The sequence below is a fragment of the Ictidomys tridecemlineatus genome, chromosome 5 (genome assembly GCF_052094955.1).
Source record: "Ictidomys tridecemlineatus isolate mIctTri1 chromosome 5, mIctTri1.hap1, whole genome shotgun sequence".
Classification (NCBI taxonomy): domain Eukaryota; kingdom Metazoa; phylum Chordata; class Mammalia; order Rodentia; family Sciuridae; genus Ictidomys; species Ictidomys tridecemlineatus.
In genome coordinates, this window is record NC_135481.1 from 152,768,351 (window position 1) to 152,786,101 (window position 17,751).

At 45.2% G+C, this 17,751-nt stretch overlaps 1 protein-coding gene across 1 annotated transcript in view; it reads left to right on the forward strand.

Moving 5' to 3' along the window:
• Nucleotides 1–4,551: 4,551 nt before the first annotated feature.
• Acss1 (acyl-CoA synthetase short chain family member 1) overlaps nucleotides 4,552–17,751 on the forward strand; it is a 60,563-nt gene continuing 47,363 nt past the window's right edge. Inside the window, exons 1-2 of the mRNA XM_005334588.4 lie at nucleotides 4,552–4,912; nucleotides 16,791–16,887. Coding sequence (XP_005334645.2) covers nucleotides 4,585–4,912; nucleotides 16,791–16,887 — 425 coding nt within the window. The 5' untranslated portion in view covers nucleotides 4,552–4,584. The remainder of the gene's footprint in view (nucleotides 4,913–16,790; nucleotides 16,888–17,751) is intronic.

Consider the following 17,751-nt stretch of genomic DNA (forward strand, 5'->3'; position numbering starts at 1 on the left):
GTGCAATTTTGCACCATCTGGTTACTTCTGAAATGCTTTATGTACACATAATCACTTCTCTTTATCCAACCTGAATAGGAAACAGAAACTACATGTTTCTTTATTCTGTTTTGGTTTTGGTCTGGGGATTGAACCCAGGGGTGCTCTACCACTAAGCTACATACCCAGTCCTTTTCATTTTTCAATTTGAAACAGAATCTTGCTAAGTTGCAAGAGTCTCACCAAGAGGCCGAAGCTGGTGTTGAATTTGAGAGTCTCCTGTCTCAGTCTCCAGGGTACCTGGGATTACAGGTGTGTGCTACCACAACCAGCCACATTTATTTTTAAAAAGGAGTTAGGAGCTGGGGCTACAGCTCAGTGGTGAAGCACATGCTCAGCCTGTGTGGGGTCCTGTGTTCCATTCCCAGCACGGGGGTCTAGGGGTGGGGGCAGTTCATTGATGTATTTTATCCCCGTAGAAGTATAGAAAGTTAGAAAGTGAAGGTGACAAAGGGAGTTATCACTCATGCACTCCCACGGCTATGATAAAGGTGTTTTCTGTTTCATCTTTCTCATTTATTCAACAACAATCTACTGAGATTTTACTACATGCCAGGACGATTCTAAGTTCTGGAAACATAGCAAGATGACTGGTATTTCTTTTCCCCAAGAGCTCCCTTCTACTAAGAGAAGAGAAAAATAAACAAAGAACACACACACACACACACACACACACACACTACAGAAAAAAAAATAAAGTCAGTAGTTAGGACTCAGTCATGAAGGGTTGAAGATGTGATTCCATGAAGAAGAAAGAGAAGATTTCCTGGATAAGAAATGTTTGAGGAAACCTGAAGGAACTTGGGAGAATGGTCTTTGTAGACATCTAGGGCCGAGCATTCTAGGCAGAAGGGAGAGCACATGCAAAGGTCCCAAGGTGGGAACATGGCTTGTGGTTGGAGGACAGAAGGAGGCCAGTGTAGCTGTAATTCAACTAAGCCAGGAGAGAGAAGAAAGAGAATCCTGAAGGGGATGAGGACAGCAGTTTCCAACTTGAATGTGCACACAGATCTCCTGGGAATATGTTAAAATGCAGGTTGTGATGCAAGTCTGTACTGGAGTATGGCAGTCTGCATTTCTAAAATGTGGCCAGGTAATTCTTATGCTCCTGTGGACCACTCTTGCTGTGTAGTGAGGATGCAGCTTTGTGTGCCAGGATAAGGATGTGACCTTTCCTCTGAGGGAACTTAGAAGTCTTTAAATTATTGTTCTGAGCTGCAAAGCAATTTCATCTGATCTCTCTCTCTCTCTGTGTGTGTGTGTGTGTGTGTGTGTGTGTGTGTTTTGTTGGCAATGAAACCCAGGGTCCAGTGTATGCTAGGCAAGTGCTCTGCCTCTGAGCTACATCCCCAGAACTTGACCTTTGTTTTCAAGCAATTGCACTGACTGTTGGTTAGGCTCTAGAGAGCAAGGGTGGAAGCCATTGGAAGCCCCCTGAAAAATCGGGGTGCAGGGAGGTGCAGGGAAGAGCACAGCAGTGTGTGTGGTTTGGATAGGAGAAGGGGAGGGTGATGGGGAGAGGGGTCAGATGCTGCAGATATTTTGTAGGTGATCACAAGGATTTGCTGACCGATTGTGAATGGTGTGTGAGAGGGAGGAATCTAGGGTGACCAAGGTGTACTCTGAACAATAAGAAAAATATGTTTTCCATTCTCTGACTTGGAAGATAAAGTATTTGAAGGAAGAATCCTCAAATATTAATTGAACATTTGGATACGGCTCTGACATTTGGAGGAAAGATCCTAGCCATAGCTATCAACTTGAAAGTCAATGAACACAGAGCTGGCTGCTGTCTCCTAAGGGGTGATCATGAAGTGGGGGGAGGGGTTTTGAAGACGAAGCCCAGGAACAACCCAACGCTTCGAGGTCAAGGAGATGAAAAGTAACCAATAAAGGGAACTGAGAAAACCCCTGAATTTTTGGTCCCAGTAGTATCAGCTATCTGTGACTAAGAAAGCCCCACTATTGCCATTTAGTGGCCTAAACAATATTTTACTACTTCTCATACTATGAATTGACTGGGAGGTTCCTTTTTACCACACTGATGCTACAGTATCCAAGGTGGATTTGTTTGTGTCTGGAAAATTAGTGGTCCTGGTTGTGGGCTAAGGCAGCTCTATTCTCTCTGTGAAGTCTCTTCCTCTAGAAGATGAGATCACTTCCCCACTGCATGGTAACTGGGTGACAGCAGCTGGGGCTGCTAGGCCTCTGTAAGCCTAGAACTGTCACAGCATCACTTCTATCTGCCGGGTCCTATTGGTCAAAGCATTGAGGCTAGCCCAGACTCAGGGCAAGAAACCAGGCTACATTTTTTGGGGGGGGGGCGGGGCGCTACTGGGGATCAAACCCAGGGCCTCTCACATGCTAAGCATGTGCTTTTTCTCTACAACTGAGTTACACCCCACCACAAGCTCCTTGATTTGATGGAGCAGCAAGTTATCCTGTGCACACAAGGGAAAGAAAGACCACATGCTATGTTATATTTCCTCTATTCATAATTTTATATATTTGATTAAAACCAATAATTTAGGACAAGTGGTTTAACTGGAGATGCTGGTAGTTAATTTTCTTCTTCCACTAGGCAACCATATGCTTTTTTATTTTGTGTGTGTGTGTGTGTGTGTGTGTGTTATTAGGGGTTGAACCCTGGGCTGCTCTACCACTAAACTACATCCCCAGCTGTTTGCCCTTTTTAACTTTTTTATTTTGAAACAGTCTTGCTAAATTGCTGAGGATGGCCTCAAAGTGGTGATCCTCCTCTCTCAACCTACTGAGTTGCTGGGATTACAGGCATGCATCACAGCACTTGGCTCAACCATGTGCTTTTTTAGTAAATCCTTTTATTTGTTTGGGCTGTTTCCTTATGTGGTCCACTATAGGACTAACAACCAGAGGGGAATGGTAGCACTAGATAACTTTAAAATTTTTCTGCATGTTTTTGTTTTGTTTTTTGTTGTCTTAAGGCTTGCAGTTTCTGGCCACGTTTTTTGTTTACTTTTGTTTGTCTGTTTGTTTGAGACAGGGTCTCCCTATGTTGTCTAGACTTGTCTGGAATCAACTGATCCTCTCACCACAGCCTCCAGAGTAGCTAGAGTAGCTGGTATTACTAGCGTGGGCCACAGAACCCGGCTTAGATAACTCTTAAACTAAGTAGAAAATGCAGGTCAAGTGCTTGGCACAGTGAAGGGCACATGTTGTGCTAGCTACTGTAACTGCCTTATAAATCTCTATTCTCTGGCAGGAAGCAACATTCTGCACAGGGTTGGTGCCTGAGCTGGAAGAAGACCCTCTGAAGGCAGACTCTCGTTCCTCTGAAGCTATCACAACTAACCAGAAGAAATTCTTTCCAGCACAAAGAACTCAACAAACCGGTTTCAAAAATCCCGTTTCTCCATGTTTACTTTCTTTATTATGTGTTTACTTCTTGAATGTTGAAATATGTAAGGACCTTGTAGAGAGAAATTCCTTTCTATCATTCTTTGTTCTTCGTTCCTACACAACAAAAACACTACCCGCTCTATTGAGCTTACTTTGCGTCATGCTGACCACTGCTAGACATTTAACAGGCATTATTCAGTTTATTCTTTACCACAACCTCCGGGAAAGAGGCATTACTCCAGTTTTCCAGAAAAGGAAAATGAAGCAGAGAAGTTAAGGAACTTGCCCAAGGTCACAGAACTAAAAATGACAGGGTTTCAACCCAGGCCACAGATGCTAGAGAATTCAGAGAAAATCCCCATCACCCGAGTCAGCTGAGGTTAGCAGGAGCATGCACTTGTTTCTCAGTTACACTTTTCCCCTGGGCAGGAAGTGACCCTATCAGAACTGATGCTGGCAGATAGTGACTTGAACATTGGGCCCTCAGACCACGGACCCAGGCATTCTCTCTCTGGCTTGAGGGTTCTTGCCAACTCATTCAGCTCTTTACCCCAGGGCGCTTCTGTGTGCATGCGGTAGCGAGGGGTACAAGCCAGCACCGCCTGGTTGTGTTCATTTTCAGGGGCGCATAGAGCGATCGAAACTTTGGCTTCAGCTTTTAGAGATGCTGAACGGACCAAACTTTGGTCCTTAGACTCACCTGTGCGGTTCGATCGCTCCATTCACCAGTCTCTTACCTTCCATGCCAGCTCATTCCCACCCCCGAAGGCTCCCTGCGCCCCAGTTCCTGAGCCTGCTCTCCCGTGGCACTTGCCCCCCGCTACTATTGCCTGCTTGGAGAAGCTGTCTAGGCTTAAACAGAAACCAAAACAGCCGGACGCCCAGAAGCCTTGGGGAGGGAGGGCAGACCAGTTGGGCGCAGAACGAACTCATGTGGGTCCCGGAGCCAGCTCGGCTCCGCACTCCCTTCTAGTGCCCCTTGCTCAGGCTGCTCCCCTCTTCCTTTTCTGAGCGGGAGAAAACGGGTGGCGACCCCGGCGGGCTCCAGCTAACAGCTTCTGACGGGCGAGGAGTGGGTGGGGGCCGGAGGGCGGAGCAGGGGCGGAGCTCGCGGAAACTCCAAGTGGAGCCCCGACTCTTCTCACCCGCCTTGGGGCGTCGGGCGAGATGGCGACGCGCAGTGTGGGCCGCAGCGTCGGGCGGCTGCTGGGCAGCCTTTGCAGGCGTCCGGGGCTGCCGGCGCGGCCCCTGCGCGGGCTGAGCGCTCAGGGCGGGGCAACTTCCCACCTCTCGGGGAGCGCCCCCGCCGTAGCCGCAGCGCAGCCGGGTTCGTATCTCGCTCTGAGCGCTCAGGCTGCCCAGGAGCCGGCTGCCTTTTGGGGGTCGCTGGCGCGAGATACGCTGGTGTGGGACACCCCCTACCACACTGTCTGGGACTGCGACTTCAGCAGTGGCAAGATCGGCTGGTTCCTGGGAGGCCAGTTAAATGTATCTGGTGAGTGGCCTACGGGGGACTCTGGACGCCCCCGACTCACGAGTCCCGGGGATATTCCAGGAACCTCAGAAGGCAGCAGCTGTTCCTGGGCCAGGCGAATCGCAGCTGGCGTCTCGGCTGCCTTAGAGCCATCCCCTTCTCTAGTATTCGGCTCCACTCATTCAACCCCAAGGCATGTCACCCCGGTCCCGCATCCCTCCAGGTCCTAGGGAATGCAACCCCCTCCCGGCCAGCTGCAAGCCGGGAATCCACAAGTTCGGCTCCAGGCACTGCCTATGGAGTCTCGGCTCCACGTCAGCTAGGCCTTGTCCCAGGGAAGCTTCTCAACCGACTATCTCCTAAGTTTAATTGCCGAGTTCCACAGTGTCTCAGAGCGCAAGCTGTGGGGAGCCTCGGACAACAAACTGGGCCAGGCTTGGGTGCAGAGTGCCCTACTCAAGGAACCGGGACTTCCTGGCTCCTGTACCTGGGCGGGAGGGGAAAATGGAAAGCGTGTAGTGGTTGTCACCTATGACTGCCGTGCCTGGGGACAGACCCTGCTGCATAAACAGTCGTGGCGAATGGCCTGGGGAAGAGAAACACTGACACCCTTACAACCCCGACTCAGCGTCTGGAATCCGTTATCTCCTTACTCAGGGGTTTGTGGGCGGGAAGTTCTCTCTCACCCCTCCCCTCTCCCCAAGACCTGCACCTCAAAGGCACAAACCCAGCTTTGGAACCGGTGGGACTCCGATCCCAGAAACTAGCTCCAGCAGACTGCTAATCCTCTGATTTCTGCTGAGCTGGAATCCAACTGTTCTGCTACAGTTTGGGGGTGGGGGAGGTATATGTGGCACTCTCGCCCCAGTATAAGGCACTGAGGAGGTAGAAAGAGAAGGTCCTGGAACTGTAGGCCTGGCTGGACACATAGGGTGGGCCTCAGATGAAGGGCTGCTGTCCTGCAGGATGGGGATAATGGGTGTGGTGGGTCTGCCAGATGTTTAAGAAAAGGACAACAGATCATGCCCTGGTCAAGGCCCAATTTGGAGGTGGGATCCTGTCTCTTCAGCTTCATCATCCCAGTTATTCTACTCCTCTGAGCCTCAGTCTCTCATTTGGTTGTTGGTGTTTTGTATTCTTTCTTTCTCTCTTTTCTTTTTTCCTTGGAACTGGGGATTGGATCCAGGAGTGCTTTACAACTGAGCTACATCCCCAGTGCATTTAAAAACAAAAATATTTTTCCCCCAAAACAGAATTTCACTAAGTTGCTGAGGCTGACTTCAAATTTGCAATCTTCCTACCTCAGGATCCCAAGTTTCTGGGATTACAGGTGTGGACCATTATGCAAGTCTCTGTCTCCTCATTTGTAAAAATAATGCTCACTTTTTAGACTGGCTGTGAGGACAGAATGCTCACAGGTATGGAACAGGCTCTTTGCTTATTGGTGATCGATGAGCAGTAGCAATTTCAATATAGCATGAAATAGCATGAAATTATAGGTAGTGTTTATTTTTCAAGCAAACAAAAAAGAACTTTGGGCTAGCATTTTCCCTCACATTTCATGTTGTGCTACAGGCTTAATCAAAATGAGTCACTTACTAGATAAGTGTTTTCTTTAAAACTGACTCAGCAGCAAATGTCCTTGAACTAATGGAGGTGTGTGTGTGTGGTGGTGGGGGGGTGGTGGTGGTGGTGGTGAGAAATCCTTAGGTTTGCAGAGTTGATGGAATGTGCCCTTGAAGAGTTGATAAAGCAACATGCAGAAGCAAGAGGGCAGAAAGTATGCAGTTCCTTTATAGACTGCCTCTGGACTCTGGAGGCCAAGGCTACTGGGAACATCTATGGTTGGCTCCTACACAGTTGCAACTGGTAAGACACCGGATAGACCTCATTGGGCTGACCAAGGATTCTATGAGCTAGGGTCAGGGGTAGTCAGCAAGAAATTCTGAATCCTTCTTCTTTCATTTATTTCTCCTGAATAAAGGCTTGATAGCTCATATTCTGCTCCACTCATTCAACTCTAAGCCATGTCACCCCGGTCCCACATCCCTCCGGGTCCCAGGGACTGCAACCCCCTCCTGGCCAGCTTCAAGCCAGGAATCCACAAGTCTGGCTTCAGACACAGCCTGTGGAGTCTCAGCCCCAGACATTGACCTTCAGAAAACTGTCTTGTGGAAAAGCATCTATTCTGTAGCTTTCTCATCTCAAATGGGCATTCCTAGCCACTCATCAGTCAGCCACATCCTTGTTCATTGCAGACCAGTGTCTGTGGACCAGAGTGGTAAGAATAAGAAAAAGAACAAGCCAGGCTGTGGCTTCACTAGGAGCTACCTAGAAATTTGTGGAAGGGATGCTTTGACCTAGTGTCTCTCCCTCTCTCTCTCTCTCTCTCTCTCTCTCTCTCTCTCTCTCTCTCTGTGTTAAAACCAGCAGGATGACTTATTTACCAAAATCATCCCTCTTGAAACTTGTGTTACTCCTTCAGAAATATCTAGATCTAGACCAACAGTTCTCAAAGCATGGTCCCAACTGGCAGTATTTCCTTACCTGGGAACTTTTTGGACATGCAAATTCTGGGGCCCATCCTAGACTTCCAGAATCATGAACTCTAGGAATAGGGACCTTTTATCTAGAATTAACAAACCTTCCATGCATAAGGATGTGCACCCAGGTCTAAGAATCACTGACATATATTCTCCAAACAGAGGAAGATGAAAGGCCTTCTAAAATAGGCAGAAAAAAAAATAGGCAGAATTGGGATACACATGCTGGAAATAACCCTACTAAAGAAACAAACAAACAATGGCATGTGGGTGTTACAGTACACTTTAGAGGTTCCAGGTGGGTCTTTTGAGTCACGCCTAGGTTGGAATCTTTGGGTTCTCTTTACTATACTTTGCTTTTTTCGTCATCTATAAAATAAGGATTGATTGTAAGCGGATTCTATTTCAGTTACCATTTTTGCATACCAAGCCTCCCCCATGTTTAGTGGCACAAAGACAACCACCTTTTTATTATGCTCACATGTCCTGTGGGTCAGAATTCTAGACACAGCCTGTGAGGATGACTTACTTCTCTCTCATACTTCGGGGAGAATCTGCTTGCTTCTCACTCCTGAGTGTGAGGCTGGTTGATACTATTGTGAGAATATGGTCTGTCTCCTCAAAACTCCCCACTGTGAGGTTAAGATGGAAAAAAATCTAACCATAGTATTCAGAGATGGAATTTTGGAATGAGATTAGAATTAGATAAGGTCATCAGGGTGGAGCCTTCATGATTAAATCCTGGTCACTTTATAAGAAGAGGACAGAGATACAGAAGACACACAAAGTCCCTGTATCCTGCCATGTGACACCTTTGTACCACCTTGGGACTCTGTCAACAAGAAGGACATTACCAGATGTTCTTCAAGGCAAGCTCTTTAACCTCTAGAATTGTGAACTGAATAAACCTCTTCTTTGTTAAATTATTCTGTTGTGATATTTCATTATAGTCACAGAAAATGTACTAATATAGTTTAAATGACTTGAATCACAGGTTGGGCTCCACTGATAAACTACACACAGCTTCTCATACCCAAAAATTACACAGAATTTCTCACAGCTTGATGTCTAGGCCCAGGTAATGTCCTGTGGCCTGAGGTCCAAGAGATCAATGCAAAAATTGTTAGGCTGATAAGCCTATTTGACCTGGGAGGGTTACCTGTTTGCCCAAGTTTCCTTATTGATGAGGTTTATCAGCACTCACCTCCTAGGGCTCTTGTTAGGATTAGATAAGGCTTATAAAGCACTCAGCACTGTTTTTAATGTATTACAGCCCCAATTACTGACCAGTGTTAATTATTAATGAAACATTTGGGGAGACTGTGTCCTTGAATTTGGCCTTCAGCAGCTGCTAAGAACTGTGTTCCATCTGCACTGGACCATGTGTGTTTGTATCTGATCATCCCAGGATGGGTGAGAAGCTGACTTTGGAAAACACACAGGCACCCAATTTGCTCCCAAAGCATCCCAGTACCCTGCCCATTCAATGCTTTGATAGCCAGGTGGGATGAGGATGTCACTGCCCCCAGAGCAGCTAGGTAGATTCTCCACTCCCTTCAGTGACTTGTCTCCTTTGCCTTTATGTAGGTCTGCTTTGCAGAAGGTTCTTTGGAAAAATAAATTCTATAAAGGGATTCTTTCCCACCTTTGAAATTTGGTTCTGTTTTTTATAGGGTGCACAGGTGTTTTTGCTCTGTGGCATGTAAACTGAAGAAGTCAGGAAGTTGCAAATGAAGAGCTGCAGCATAATGATGTGTGTGTGGCTTTCAAAACACACAACTGGGCTTTAATTTCTAAACCCTAAAATTTGAGTCTGATTTATTTTAAAAAAAATGGGTGTATTTGTACTTAATCAAGAATGTAAATAAACTATTTTTAACCAAGCATTGATCTCCCCGCTACCCCCCTGTGGTGCTGGGGATCAAACCTAGGGTTTCACAGGTGTCAGGCCAATGCTCTACCACTGAGCCGCATCCCCAAACAGTGAGAGATTTTTTTCCTTTTCTTTTTTAAATATGTGTATGATGCTATGGATGAAACCCAGGGCCTCACATGGTGGGCAAGTGCTGTACCACTGAGCTATACCCCGAGTCCTCTTGGATGATTTTTGGAACATGAATTATAGGAACAGAAATCATTTTACTGCCACTTTCTCTTCTATTACATACCTCCTTCAATAATCCAGAAGACAGATACATTGATGATGGCAAGATACTACACAGTTACACAGTTGTGCTTGATTTTTCTCTCAGTGATTAAAATAACTTGTGTAAGTTTTTTTTTTTTTTTAACTCTAAATGAAAATGTAACTCCAATTTTAGGAGGCGTATCCTCTGGAAGAATCTGAATTCTTCCCAGTTGTCAGAGGCATGACTTACTTTAAATAGCAGATGCTCATGGAAAGTTGGCAAATACAATTTTTGTGACTGATGTAATACCCCAATATGTGCCAGGGAGGTTTGCTATTTAAAGAAAACCATTGTGAATCCTTTTGTGAATTTTAACTCTCTAGTTTCTTTTGATTAAAATTGTGTGTGTGTGTGTGTGTGTGTGTGTGTGTGTGTGGTACTAAAGACTAACTGAGGGGTGTTCTACTACTGAGCTAGATTCCAAGCCCTTTTTATTTTATTTTTAAAATATTTTTTTTAGTTGTAGTTGGACGCAATACCTTTTTATTTTATTTATTTATTTTTACGTGGTGCTGAGGATTGAATCCAGCGCCTCACACGTGCTAGGTGAGCACTCTACTGCTGAGCCACAACCACAGCCCTTGCAGCCCTTTTTATTTATATTTTTTATTTTGAGACAGGGTCTTGCTGATTTCTGAGGCTGACTTCAAACTTGCCATCCTCCTGCTTCAGCCTCCTGAGTAGCTGGGATTACAGGAGTGCACCACTGTGCGTGCTTAAAATTATTTTTTTGTGTGCTGGGTCAACTTCACATTGGGGTGTGTATGTGCAAGGGATATATTTAAACAACTAACTAGAGTTTTTGGGCTGAGGGTGTAGCTCAGTGGTATAGAGTGCTTACCTAGCATATGTGAGAGGCCCTGGGTTTGGTCCTCAGCACTACAAGGAAAAAAAATAGAGTTCTTGAAAATTCCTACGTTAGTATGTTTCATTTTCATACTGGAAATGATAACACTCTTGTAATTCTTTTTGGTTAGTGAAACTAAAAACCCATGACCCACAAACAGGTATTAGCTTAACTGCTGGGAGGCTGTGTTGGGCCTGGGGTTGGTCCTGTGCTCCAGTGAACTTGAGCCCGCACTCTGTTCCCAGGGGCCTCATCGCCTCCTCAGGACATCAACATGAAGTGGTTGGTGGTCCCATTATCCACGTGTGGCAAAAAGGCTCCAATTTATACAGTGGTGGAGTAATTTAGAAAATACCCCATCCCACAGACCTGAATTCTAATCAAGAGATGGATCATAAATCAGTTGTCAAAAGACAAAATCAACAATTTAGTTTAACAATCCTGATTGGTTTTTTTGCTTTTGTCTTTGTGTTTTTTTTTTTTTTTTCCTGATTCTAGAATTGGGCAACACTTCTATTTTGTAAAACAGATCCAGTGTTCCAATGGGCCAAGCTTAGAAGAGGTTGGTTTTATAGCTAGTGAAGGGTTGAGAAAAGTAGAAACAAAGAACAAAAAACTATTTTGGACATTTCAAAGTTATTTTCCTTTTGTAAGGCAAGAGCAGGGAGACAGAACAATAGAAAAATAACTGACAGGTTTACATCAGTTTGTTTCAGGTTATACTGGGGTGTGTGTATGTAAGGATTAAGGCAGAGGGAACTTTATTACCATGCCAATGGAAACAGGCCTATTGGGGAAGTTTGGCTGTTACCCCACTAGTCCTAATTTTTCTTAAGGGCAGATAAACAGCCTAGTTTCAGCTTGGTGACCTTGAACTTTAACAGGAGTGACTCCATTTTAATTTTTAGCCTCATCTATGTAGGAACTTAATCCAAAACAACGGCCTTCTGTCATTTTTATTCAATATGGTAAACGAACAAGTCTATACTGTGGTAACTTGCTCAAGGGGTTTTATTTATTTTTCTTTCTTTCTTTCTTTCTTTCTTTCTTTCTTTCTTTCTTTCTTTCTTTCTTTCTTTCTTTCTTTCTTTCTTTCTTTCTTTTTTGCAGTTGTTAGAGGAAGAATGGTGCTCATGATAAAGGAATCTGAGGGTCCCTGTCCTCAGAGACTTTTTGATTCCTATGGGAGTCTGGTTTAGCATTCTGTCCCAGAATGGAGACCATTGACCAGAATGAGGAATTTATAAGTGTTGTGGCCAGTTTTCTGCTGGAAGGAAAGACTTTTGTGTGTTGAGAAATTTGGAAAAGGCTTGAAGTAGGTGGGGCTGTGCCTTAGATTGCACTAGGCCTTTCCCCACGCTTCTTGGAAACACTTGGAAATGGATTTTTTTTTTTTGTCTCATTGCCCAGTTCTTTGAATTGAGTTTTTTTTTTTTTTAAACTGGTGTGTGTGTGGGTGTGTGTGTGTTTATTTAAATGTAGGATTTTCATCCTCCCTTCCCAATTTCCTTCCCTCCATATTTCCTTTCTTCCTTCCCTCTTTCCCTTTCGCCCCCCTCCTCTTTTCTTCTCTCTTCTCTTTCCTTTTTTTCCTTCTGTCTCCCCACCTTCCTTCTTTTTCCTCCTGGATTTGAGGCACTAGCAGAAACCATAAGTAATAGCCAACGTGCCCATAGCATTTTAGGGCCCCTGTCCCTTAGGTAACACGCTGTGGTGGCTGTGAGCAAAGATGCGTTATTCTGTTTGTTTCTCCTGAGAACACTCTGACTACCTCTGGCCCCATAACAGAAAACTCTCAAATGACGCCTAATTCCTACAGTCCCACCCAGAGTCATTAAACCACCATATGGATCAGAAAACTGAGATTTAGCTTAAATAACAAGAACATTGTTAGTGGTTAGTGAGCCTTTGGCCAGGGCTTGGACTTGAGACCAAGAATTTTTAGCTATGGCATCAGACTGCCAGCTGGGCATGGCCAGATGCCATACAAGACAGGTATGATTAATACTCTCCTTCCAAAAGGAAAAAACAAAACAAAACAACAACAAAACCTCCCCCCAACCCATGGAATCTAAAATCTACATATAAGATAGATGTGCTTTCATATATAAATAAAAAAATTTTACATAAAAAAAGATAGATGTGGATGTAGACACATGAACATCTGTCGTTTTGTGTGGCGCTGAGACAAAGGGGGCAGCATGAGAATCATATAGTTAAAATGGAAACAGGGGCTAGAATGAGGCTCAGCTACTTGTGTGCTTACCATCCCACTAGGGGATTCTGACATCACTCAGGGTTGAGTAGCACCGATTTTGGCTAAAAATAAGATCTTCTATTTGAGGGTCAAAGCCACAAAGATAAGAACTCTGTTTCCTCTTCTGGTGCCAGCTAGACCCCAGTGCCCTCTTCTAGCTCAAGGACTTGAATGGTCCATGTGTTCATCATCCAGAGTTTTGGTGTATGCTTAGCTCTATGCTCTGGGCTAGGCTGTCCATATACAAAATGGACAGGACATCTGGCCCCTGCCCAAAGTGGCACAGCAAGGAGTAAACATCTCAAGCAATTAGAGGAAGGCATGGGTCCGAGGGCAGAAAGATGTGCAAAGAGAAGGAGAAGTGTAAGCTGAGACAGGAAGCATGAGTTGGAAGGTGTGGGGCAGCATCAGGCAGGGGACATACCAGGACCCTGGGGCAGGAGGAGTTCCCTGAACTCTGCACGGCCAGCAAGGAAACATCTTTCTAAGCCTCTGTAGCCACCAGTCAAGTGCCCTCTGTGTTGTGGAGGAGGCACCTAGGGAACACTGCACTTGGGGATTCATTCTGACCTGCCTGGATTTCTGCCATCTAACCAGTCCCTGGGAAGAGATGGACACGCAGCTGATCTCAGTGGTCACCTGGCTGTACTCTAGTGCTTTCTTTTGGTGGCAGGCTTTCCTCCTCCACCTTTCTTAGCTCTGACTTCCTGTTTGGCATAAAACAGTTGTGATCACTCTCTGGGGAAGGACAATGTGCCAACATTGTGGCTGTCATGAGAGGGTGGGATGCGGTGAGATGAACCCCAGTGAAGTGTAAAGTGTGGTTTGAGCCCTTCCTGCAGCTTTCTGGCTGGGAGCTTAGGCAGGTCACTGGACTACTAGGAAGTCTCTGAGGCTGTTTCTTGATCTGCATCTGGCTAGGCGGCATCTTCAGGGTTATAAAGGGTCAAAGTTTGTCCGACTAGAACTTCTCAGATGAGAACCTGGACACACAGCTCCTGGGAACTTCTCAGCAGATCTGAGTGGTTGAAGGATTTGCATATATCACTAACACCCAGGTGATGGCTGGAGAGGCCCAGGGCTAAAGAGAGCCCAGGTCTAATGTGAGTAGCCTACTCCCTGCCAACCTACCTTTTGGGCACATAGCTTTCATCCAGTCCAATTCTGATTCTCCTCCAGAACTTTCTGCAGCACCAATCCTAAGCTGAGCCTTCCTAGCTTGTCATGACCTGCCCAGAGTTACATCCAGGGCCAGGTAGCTGGGGAAAAGGTCTTGTGCCAAAGGATGGCCTCTCTTCTGATTGCCCAGAAGCCAGAAATCCATAGTTTTAGTGTGAAAAGTCTCGATTTATCGACTGCATCCCCCGCCCCACCCCCCACTGGTCAGAGAAACAGCACATTTGTAAGCTGGACATAGTTGGCCAATATTTGCCAAACCAGTTTGTTCATTTTTCCCCTAACAGCCTTGTTTTTCTCACACCTACCTGAACTAGCCTTTACTTTTCTAGACTATTCTAAGCCTCACCTGTCTGTTAAAATCACACCCTGTTCACATCTCTTCTTTCCTCCACCACATATGACAGGGCTCACCTTTCTCTCACCTTTCTCTCTGTTGCATAAAGCTGTTCTTGGCTCCCTGTTGGGGCCATCACAGGGTGACTATAGAGAGCACGGTAGCGAGAATAGACTCTGAAGCCAATCTGTCTGCATTAAAGCCAGTTCTCCTACTGTGTGACCTTGGCCGACCACTTACCTTCTCTACCCGCTTCCTTTCCCATTTGTAATGGGGCAATGCTAGTTCTCACTCCTGGCCTACGGAGGGCTCTGTTCATGTGGAGGCTGTTGCTATTACTCTTTTAGTCTGGGGTTGCTCTTAACTTCCATGGGTTTGCCTCGTTTGGGTAAATTGAGCTCCGTTGTTCTGTTTGGACGAATGTTACCATACCTGCCATAGCCTGCTTTGTGTTTTGGTTCCTTGCGTGTTTTCTTATGTTTGTAACTGTTAACCTGCACCCGTGGGGTTGAATGTCTGTCCTTGCATTCCCTTCTGTACTCAGCATTGTGTCTTGATCAGAATTGGTGGCCAGGACGCTGGTTGAATTAAACCACCTCAGGCTTTATGTACCTCTCCCTTCTGTGCTCCTAAAAGACCCCCCATCCAGAAAAACACTCGGGGAAAGTGGCTTACAATGAGTGGAATAGGAATCTAGTGTTTTAAAAATTGCATACCATGTCATGCTGAAACACAGACACCCTGTGGTCTTCTTGATGTTATCTGTGGTCTCTGGGTCTGGGTGCTCCAGGGCTAAAGCTGAAAATAACGTCAGAAAGCTTTGTGATAGTTTCCCAGGCACAGTGGTACACACGGATAATTCCAGCTACTCGGGAGGCTGAAGCAGGAGGATCATAAGTTTGAAGTCAGTCTCTGCAATTCAGTGAGGCTCTGTCTCAAAATAAAAAATAAAAAGGGCGGGGGATGTAGCTCAGTGGTAAAGCACCCTGGGTTTAGTCTCCAGTACTGTAAAAACAAAAAAACTAACAAATAAATAAAGAAACTCTTGATGATGGTGTGTGTGTGTGTGTGTGTGTGTGTGTGTGTGTGTGTGTGTGTATGTGTTGATAACTTTACTAAACAAAGTGTAGCCTGGCTTTGCTGTGTACACATGGCATCTGTATACACACACACACTATATCTATTGATTGTACAACTCTAGATTTGCCACTAAAACTCTTTTTGTCTCCCTCTCTCTACCTACCCACTCTCCCACTTTTTTTTTTTTTACATCATGGGAATTGAATCCAGGGGTACTCAACCATTGAACTATATCTCAAGCCCTTTTTATTTTTAATTTTGAAATAGAGTTTTGCTAAGTTGCTGAGGCTGGCCTTGAACTTGTGATTCTCCTGCCTTAGCCTCCCAACTAATTGGGATTCCAAGTGTGAGTCACTGCACCTAGCTTCACTAAACCCCTTCTTAGTTCAACCTCTTGCTTTACCTCTCTTTTAGTTTTTGGGCATATCTTCTCTTCTTTCTTCTAGTACTTTAAAGAAATTTCCTGTATCAATTAGTAGTACTATTAATTTCCCCCCTGTATCTACATTTATTAAAATTTTTGAGGTACAGATTACATATAGGACACTGAGGTGACCCTGAAAGACCAGGTGGACTTGCAACCACTGACCACTGATCTCCTCCTCCCCCCAGATCTATTCAGAGTACTCATTTCCTCCAATTACCTGGGTACCTTTGTTAGGAAAGTGAGTAAGGACGAATTGGCTTTGAGGGTTGGTTGCAAGGGTCTGTTTAAGTAATTGGTCTGAGTTAAGGTCACCTTTGAAATCAAATGAACAGTAAACAGGATGTCAGCAAATGAACAGATCATACTAATCCTCAGGTTTACAGTAAACCAGTAGCACTGACCTTCCAATTTTTTTACAGGCAAGTCATGTGATCTGAGCTTTGATAATAGAGGGGGAAGGGAGCAGAACTTTCTGGAAAACCAGATGGCATTTTCCCATCATTGAGTCACTTTTTGGAACAGAGGCTGGTTTATACGGTGTCAGGTGGAGAGAAGATTTGGATCCCTGCGCTGGCTGGTACCTCTACCTTGTACAAGGAAGCTTGCTCCATGAGCTGTGTATTCTTTCCTGCAGCTCAGGCTGCAGTGCCCAGTGCAGGCTACACCTAAAACCATTTAGGGAGCTTTGAAAACCATGAGGTCCAGCCTGGAGCCTCACTGGGTAGGGAGACCAGGGAAGGTCCAGGCGATGGTAGCCAGGGTTGGGAACCACTAGTGTTTGTGGTCCCAGTAATACTTTGAGAATAAGGAATATTTGTAGGAGGTCACCTTTCACCTTTGGGATAATGTTTACAGGGTGGTACCTCCATTTTTGCAGCTCTGACAATCACCCTTTCCTTGCAGGGAGGTAGAAAGCTCACCATGGATGAGGGCAGGGTCTCTCTCCGCACAAGTAGAGCAAGCCACAGCAAAGTAGATCCCTGCCCCCCTCTTCTCTCCAAAAACATGAAGAATTAATGTCTGTACAACCTGTTTTTGTACAGTCAACTGCTTGGATCAGCATGTTCAGAAGTCCCCCGAGAGTGTGGCTTTGATCTGGGAGCGAGATGAGCCTGGAACTGAAGTGAGGATCACCTACAGGTACTGTCTATCCCTTCTCAGGCCTCTACACCCAGCAGGGTGACCGGAGTTTCCCTGTCTGTTGGCATGGATCAATGACAGTCATGACTGCCAGCACCAAACGCCCATGCGGTTCCACTTAACAGCGAAGGATTCTCTAGCTTGGCAGGAGCCCCAATCTCCTTGTTCACTTTGGCAATTTAATATCTTTAGATTCCCATAAATGCAACTGAGTTTTCTGAAGCAAGCAGAGATGGCAAATGTTCAAGGTACAGGGGAGGCATTTGGCCTGGTCCTGCTGTTGGTGTCTGGCTCTGGGGGAGTGGGTGGCTGAATATCAGAGAACATGATTCAGCTTTGGAAATGTCCTTTCATTTCAGAAAAAGGAAGCATGGGAACAAACTGAATAAAATACACCCTGGAGTCATAAAAGCCGGTCACTTAACCTTTTATTCTCACTTGTGAGTGTGGGACAATACATAAAAATAGCCTTGGAGTTTTTTTTTTTTTTTTTTAACAAACTTGATACCATATTTTGCCCCATAATCATCATTACTACATTCATATACATTTATGAGCATTCCATGCATCCTCATTTTGTATCAAACATAATTTAGTCATAAATGATTTTAAAGTAATACTGGTATAATTTTTAAAAAATTGCTTCACATAATGATTACACCCCACTTTTTTTGCAAATAAAACAAAAAATTGGCACAAGATCTGCTACAATTATGTGGTAAAATATGGTGATTTTATTCTTGGATTTCTTAAAAAGAATTTCTTAAAATTCTTTACTATATCATGGGCCAAGCACATGTGTATTGGGCGGGTTAGCTGAGCTCATGAGTAATGGGCTTTCCTAAGGTTTCCTGTAGGGGCTCA